The sequence below is a fragment of the Strigops habroptila genome, chromosome 7, assembly GCF_004027225.2.
Source record: "Strigops habroptila isolate Jane chromosome 7, bStrHab1.2.pri, whole genome shotgun sequence".
NCBI classification, from domain to species: Eukaryota; Metazoa; Chordata; class Aves; order Psittaciformes; family Psittacidae; genus Strigops; species Strigops habroptila.
Genome location: NC_044283.2, coordinates 28,974,463 through 28,982,330, shown reverse-complemented (window position 1 = coordinate 28,982,330; position 7,868 = coordinate 28,974,463). Strand labels below are relative to the sequence as shown.

The 7,868-nt window shown below is 43.0% G+C and overlaps 1 protein-coding gene across 1 annotated transcript; it reads right to left on the bottom strand.

Moving 5' to 3' along the window:
* Positions 1 to 146: 146 nt before the first annotated feature.
* SRD5A3 (steroid 5 alpha-reductase 3) lies at positions 147 to 7,565 on the bottom strand. Its single transcript, XM_030493100.1, has 5 exons — positions 7,028 to 7,565; positions 4,129 to 4,280; positions 3,515 to 3,706; positions 2,035 to 2,157; positions 147 to 1,518 (listed from the first exon to the last, which is right to left on the bottom strand). The coding sequence occupies exons 1-5, from the start codon at positions 7,486 to 7,488 to the stop codon at positions 1,259 to 1,261; spliced, it is 1,188 nt and encodes a 395-aa protein (XP_030348960.1). The 5' UTR covers positions 7,489 to 7,565; the 3' UTR covers positions 147 to 1,258.
* Between the last annotated feature and the right edge of the window lie 303 nt (positions 7,566 to 7,868).

The following is a 7,868-nucleotide window of genomic DNA, read 5'->3' as shown; positions in this document are numbered from 1 at the left end:
CTGTTTATGCTCCACGGTGAACTGAAGCTATGGAGCTGATGGAGAGAGGGGCACAAGAGCCAAGAGAGGCCCAGCACTCTGTGAAAAGTAACTGCTCATGTTTTGCAAATACACTGCTCAATTTTGAAAAAATTACACGGAATAGGTGGTGTAATAAACTGGTTTAATTAGATAATTCAGTATACTTTAGTACATAAAAATTCTTCTCATATACAAAATAATACATGCATGTAAGTAGAAAACCTGCTGAAACAACAGCACCCATATGCTACACCATGCAAACTGATTATTCACTCCAGTATCATGAAAAGCACTAAATATTCAGTGATTAAGTGCAAAGAAACCCTGTGCTGAGCAACATCATGTCCCCAGTAAAGAATTTCTTTGCACCACTTGTCAGGTACTGGTTTCTGTGTGTTCTTTGCCTCAGCAGTTCATTACATCTGCTCTCACAGGCTGTTTAGAAACCAGTGAAGTCGTGGATATGGTCATCCTGCATAACTGCCCCCTCTAACACACGAGGAATTCCAATAACCCACTAAAGGATGACAGAATCATAACCAGGAACCTTACTTTTCTGCAAATTTTCTTCTACTGTCTCTCGAAAGAGCACCTTCCATGATTTTCCCACTTAGGAATAAACAGGTTTTCATCAATAAATGAAAACACTTCAGTGCAGACTAGAGAACAGAGAGAATGGGTCTGTTTATCTCCACTGCTGAGCATGAGTCATTCCTCCACTGCAGCCTTCTCCACTGGTTTCTGTGCTTGCAGTTATAAAGCAGTGGCTGGTTTTAATTATCAACAGGGAAGCACAGAAAGAGACACAATTTGCCTCCCTCTGAAGTGATTCAAAGAAAAGAGATCAGGAAAAAATATGCTTAAATATTAGGCAAGACATGAAATACAGTGGTTCAAATTATTCCCTGCACCCTCCTTTCACGACAGTTTTCACATATCTATATTTGGGCTTGCACAACAGCAAGTGTTTTTCACATAAGATACCATTATAAAACAGAAAAGAGACAATCAGCATCTCTTCAGTTTGAAATAAGGTCCTTGGTGATTTTTTTTTTTAGTTCATTTGATAAGCAGAGACCTTACATTTCCCCACCTAAATTGGTAACATGGATGAGATTTTAAGCTAGAACTAGAGAATATGTGCAATTTTACCTTGGCTTTAGCAAGCCATACATCTCTTATTCCCTTAGAGGAAACACTTCTCAGTTTGTACTAAAGATACTTTAGAAGAAATATTCTAGAAAACAAATGGTATAAATGCTTTTCGATGCTTTGGGTAGGAGCTAAACTTTTTCTGATAGAATTCGTGACACAAAACCGCAGCCAGTGCCTGGTTAAAAAGAACATACATCACTACGCACCACCACGTCACATTGTGAAGTCCAAGCGTGACAGCCATAGATACATATATGAGGAGCTCTGCAAAATAGTGAGGGCAAGAAACTCTTTCAAACCAGTCTCCAAAAGGCACACTGTGGTTCAGACTTACAACCTTTCCTGCAAGCAAACAGAAATTAGTTGAGAAAAACATGCATTAAAGAAACCTTTCTCTTCTACTCACAATTACAGAACAACATATGCTCATTAAAGTTATCATCATCATCCACCTCCATCTGATCTGGCAGCTCTGTGCTTCCTAATGAAATAAGATGCCACCTCTGGCTGTTTGTACAGAGTAAGGAAACCTATTTTTAGCTCACATGGAGACAGAAGCGAGGTCCTCAAGGAACGGCACAAGTCTTAAGCATTAGCATGTGTCTGTCCTTAGGGTACTAGAAGCTAGATCTTCATTTTAAGTTCTACAGAACTATATATACTGACACACCCAACCCTCATTCAGCCATCTCTTTTCCAAATAGCCTCATTTGATCTACTGAAAGTCTTCTAGAGAGCACCATACTACAGGAGCTGAAAAATACTCATGCTGTAAGATACTAGAAGCTATAGAAGCCTACTGAAACAACCAGGGGAAAATGACCTAACTAAATGATTGGCAGAAATGAAACATCTTACCCGATTTACTTTTTCTAAGATTAGCTAGAATCACAAGACATCTGTGTTGGTGAAGAGAAGCCCAAATATACATCGTAACTCCTATGACGTGATACCAGCAGATCTGTGCAGAAAACTCTTTTCCTGAAAAAGACGTTTCAATAATATCTGGCCAGGAAATACCTTCCCAAGCATCATCCCAAAACATTGCAGAGATTTTCTAAATGTTACTGTCTTACAAAATTCTAGTAGTGGGCCTCTAATCCCTTGAAAGATGCTTTTAAATCCTGCACCATTTCAGTGCTCAGCTAGTAGTTAATTTCCTTCAACTGCTCTATACTAAAAATATCTTGGTTTTAATCCAGCGGCTTAAGGTACAGCATGATGTACAACTGGGGCAGGGGGGAACATTTCACTGGGGAAAACATTTGTACACATGAGGCACATAACTGATAGTCTAAGACCTCAATATTCAACACTGTAATTCTTATGACCCTAATTAAAGACGTTGCTGTGGCTCAGGTCAACATATAAGTACACAGCTGTTTGTCTTGTTCACAGTGAGTGAGACGTATACGTAGATACACCTACACACGCGTGTGCACACACATACAGACTAACCATTTATGCCTTCAAAAAAATGTTAATTGATTCCCAATGTACAAGCCAATGCACCATCTCTAAGAACCTACAAGATGTGAAAAGTAGAAAACAGGTCCAGAAACAAAAAGGCTTTATCTACACAAAGGAGATCAGAAGTTTTGTTAGAAAAAAATCACTGGATGAAACTAGAGCTGATATGGTTGAAGTGGTTCAAAGTTTCACTAAAGTTACATACTTGGTAGTGACTACCTTACAAAAATTAGTCATAGAAGTGCTACAACCAGCTTGTGGTTCATCTATGCAGGGGAACAGCAGCTCAATTGTGAGACCCAGTGGAAAGTTTTGGCAGAAACAAGTAATGTAATTCAAATTTCTGCTGTATTATGGGAGACATTACAGTACTGAGAGAAATAAAAGCCTGACTGATGCAAGGCAGAGCAGCGGCAAGTTCTCAATGGAAAACAAAGGATGTGGCTGACACAGCCTCACCTTACAAGAAAGCTTACAGCAAAAATCAAACTCCACTTTGAGACCTGAAGCTGCATTGTGGCATTTGAGAATTGGTACCTATTACTGTCCTTCATAAAACAGATGTATCTCAGTGAAAAACTGATCTGATCCTGAAATGTAATGATCCTGAAAGCATCTACCTGAGATGTCTTTCAGGAAACAACAGTGATCGTTAACATGCAAGTGTGTGTCAGCGTCTGTGTTTGTGTATAATGCTGGTTGATTATGTGACATACTGCAGTGTAGTTATTTTGAACTATGACAGTATTTTTACGTGTCATCAGTTAACACACTTCTTACACAAGCAGCCCTCTACAAAACCATTTGCCATGATGGAAACAAATGGGAGCAAAACTACATCTTTGGTAACAATTAAGCAGGCACTTACCATTCCTGACAGTAGGTACTTGACATAGCACAGTTGAGCCAACAGCAATGTAGTAAGCAAGTCCAAAGCAATACTGCACAATATGAATGACACCATTAGAAAACACACTGGTCCAGAGGCATTCTGCAAGTCTTCGACAACTATGCAGCCAAAGCAGCAGGAGAACCAGGAGCGCAGAGAAGTGCTCGCTATCTGCTTGCAGATAAAAAGTAGCAACTTTGAGACAGATAGGAACAATTTAACTCCGAGAGTGCTTCAAAAAGGCTATTTTTTTTCCCCTCCCCACAGCAAAATTTTACCCTCATTTTAAATTAACTGAGCACTGGAGAAAATATTTGCACATGTGAAGCACTACTGACCATAGCAAGATTACTTCTAGAAGGTGCTAACGGCCCTTTCAGCTAAAAGGACTCCTGAAACCCATCATGTCCATAAATTAGAATGATTTCTACCTTGAATAATGACAAAGGGACTTGGTATTCCAGGAAAGTCACTTGGAGCCTAGTTTAAAAACTGCTGATGAAGTAGCACTTGAAGAATACAAATTCAGCAAAGGATGGTAGCAGAGCTTTCTCATATTTATATAGCTGCATCATAATTGCTAGAATACTTGCCCATGTCCTCACTCTGAGAATCTCTGCCAAGTGCATGGTGCATGTGCTGAATCCACGATGGGAGTGACCCTCCAAGGAACTCAGCTCGGAAAAGCCAAATCAGCAGAAAGCCGTTCCAGAGCACAGAAACCACATAAAAGTGAGTAAACCACCTGTAGGAACAAAAAGGGTCTTCATTAATGTCCCCATTGTTCCTCAGTTGGAAACATAGCTGCAGGACATGCTTGCCTGATGGTCCACATATCAGCAAGCAGAGAACCTGGGATGCAAGGTTAGTTAGTTAGCTTATCTTAGCAGGTTAGTGAGTTAGCTTACCTTAATAACCAGAGCTGCACTAAAGAGGAGAAAGTGTAAACCACACATTGCAAAGGTATTCCTCAATACTTACAACTAATCATGATGTGCACAATTTTTTCTTCATAATTTACACCACTGAAAGCATCCAAATTAATTTTCTGGGCATTTCCAGGCTGTTGTGCCTAACAGCACTCCTACTTTCCTCAGATCAAGTGGATGCATACGTGACATGTTAAACATCTTAAATGACAAATGTAGATGATAAAAGGCACCCAGAAGTAATTGCTCAGCTGTACACTAAAATACCTTATCCCTGTTCAAATTAGAGATATGCAACAATCATACAGAAAAAACGGAGAGACCACCCATACCACTGGGTGATTACAAGGCAAGACCGAGGTTTTTTTAAGAAAAAGAATGCCCCACCCCCACAATGCGCTTATGAAAGCACATTATGCATTACTGAAATGGAAGACATTACAGTGAAGACAGGTAACTGGATGAAGTTACGGCCTATGACACCCTGCTCAAACTAGGTGATCCAGTATTTCCTTTTGCTTTTAAAACTAAAAGTCCTTCTCACTACCAAAAAAAAAAAAATCAGGATATGTGCCAGGAGAAGATGCTGATGGCCTTGTCTTGACTATTGTACTATTGGTACAAAACTAAGATATGAATGTATAGTAAGAGAAGACCACATTTTTCTGGAATACGCAAACTGTTCTTTTGGGGGAGTGTAGGGGTACAACACCCTTGCTTGGTGAAACCAAATAAAGTGACCACCTCACAAAGCGGCTCAGGTATCTACCAACAGCATTACCGAGACCAAGGCAGAACCACCGAGGTAGCAAGGATCCCTGCATGCTCCAGAGTGCCTTGACCATTAGCAGTTGGTAGCTCCTTCAAGATGATCACTTCTCCTTGGTTCCTCCTCAAACCAAGCAGGGACAGCAACATTTGCTCTGCTGACTTGCAACAGCAGAAGTAAAATTTAGCCCCTCTCCCTCATTTTCTGCTTAGAAGACAAACAAAACTTTTATATTGATAAAAACTCATTGTTATCTCCAACTTTAAAGCCCCTTCCCGGCTGTCCTGTTACTCAGCAGACTCCTGTCTCCTCACTCACCAGAGAAATTTCTCCACATGCACTGCTATTTGCTACCAGCACACAGTAAGCCCTGCCAGTTTAGCAGAGACATGCCCTGTGAGCTTTTGCAATCCCAACTACACTGGCAAAGTATCTGACCTACAGAGCGATCCAGCACTGCAGTAAGCATATGTATCATCCCTTACGGAGAGGAACGTTCACTATTTGCCAAACCAACACAACATTTGACAAGATGGAATGTCAAAGTTAAAAACAAGCCCAGGCCCGTGAAAACACAATGCTTGTTTGGAAACAAGATGCAGATGAATGGAAACAGAAAATGCCTCAATGGCTGTCTTTGGGATTATCTCAGCTAGCAGGGTTATGGGTTCACTACTCAAGTAATAGAAGTGCTTTGTAGATGTTGAGAGCTCAAGACCAATTCCCTGAAAAAGCAGCATTCTTCAGACACCATCTTCCCTTAGAGGGGATGATGGGAAATATCTGTTCAAGAAAGGTCAACTCAAATGAAAATCTATCTTAAGAATGTGGCACTTTGCAGTATGCTGTAATTAAGACAAAACCTTTACAAACCTTTATTTTTACTAAGAGTATTGCAGAGCTTAAACACATCTCTTGTATTTTCTGTAACTGAAGCCTCATAACCAAGATACTACATTATCTTTCCATGAATAACATGCTGCGTCACAAATTATTTTTTTTCCCCACACATTTGATTTGAAAGCTGTGTATATAAAATGTGTCAGTGATAACAAGGTGGTTACATTTAGGGGTGATCAGATCTTCTGGTTAAATAACCTCCCAGTCTTGTCCTGCTGGCCTTGCAAGATCCTGTGGTGCCTATGTTCAAGCCAAAGGCTAGTTCTAATCATAAATCTCTGCTGATCAAATATGATGAAATCCTAGTAACATATAAAAAGCCGGAAATGGTTAGGGCTTGTTCCCTCCCCTCCCCCCCCCATCTTTTCCCTCCTTCATCCTATTAAGCATCTATTAAGAGATGTGTTTGGATAACACAGTGGTTCTTTTGTCTTATCACTCAGGGTCCAAATCATTATGTTAACATAGTTATTAATATCCTAAGTCACGTTTTAAAAGAAACTTGGAAGGGAGAAGATGATGACTGAGAACAGGTTAAGACAGTAAACCTGCAGTATACTTCCACAGTTACACTCAGAAATCCATATTCCCAGGTCCCAGATCAGGGTCTTGCAGGAAGGTTTGTTTTGCATATAATGCATGGGACTGGGATTCAAGGGATTACGTTTTTGTTCCAGTTTGGACTTTATGGACTCTGTATAATTACAGCCTCTATGTAAAAAGAGTAAAAACACTTCTGCAAAGTAATTGAGCCCAACTCTGTAAAGGCACACAATGCTATTCATATTCCACGTTTTCAGCGGAATCACATGAAATGCACACCGAGTCACTCCCATGCTGCTGGCGCACAGGGCACGCAGCAGCCGAGGCGCACAAACGGCGGCCGCCCCTCACCTCTTGGGCACCTGGACGAGGCGCAGCCAGGCCGGGCGCTGCCCGCAGCCGCCCTTCGTCTTCCCGTAGCGAATGAGATCCTGGAAGAGGCCGGACACGCCGCCGCCGCCGGTCAGCCAGGCCGGGGCCCGCCGCAGCAGCACCAGCACCGCCAGGAAGGCGGCGGCCAGCAGGGCCCAGGCGGCGGCCAGCAACGCCGGCACGGCGCCGGACCCAGCCATGGCCCCGCTCCGCTCCGCCCACCGCCGCGGAGGGCGGGCGGGGCCTGGCGGTGCTTCTCCTTCCTGTTGCCGCAGTCGGGAGAAGCGCCTTCCTCCAGCCGGAGGCGGCGAGGGCCTGGGGGGCGAAAGGGCCCGGGGTGAGGGAGCGGGGTCGCCGTGCTCTGTCTCTGCAGCTGCCGCCCAGGACAGCGCGGGGGTCTGTGTGACTGACATCACCGTGTGCGTTTGCGCTGTCTCCATCACAGCTTTTCGTTTAGATTCAGCGGCGGGCGGAAAGCTGCCGTAGGTTTAACGGCGCTGTGGAGAGGCAAACCCACGAGTTAAGCGTGTCCCCTCCGGTAACCCAGGAACGACTTCTCTGCGGCTGCCTGTAATCTCACCGAGTTCCCGGTTCAGGGCTTCTCCCAGTCGCATGCTACCTGTCAGCCACCTCCTTCATGTTACATGTATGTGGGTCCCATATTCAGAATTTTACTCTAATAATATTACAGGGTTTGTCATTACAAGAAGGGAAAGCTTTCATTGCTTCTCTTTTTGCCTTGAGAAACCAAGAAGCCAAACCAGTTTGGCACCACAGGGAGACGCTTCCCTCTTGACCCCCTGTGGGTCAACCCTTCCCC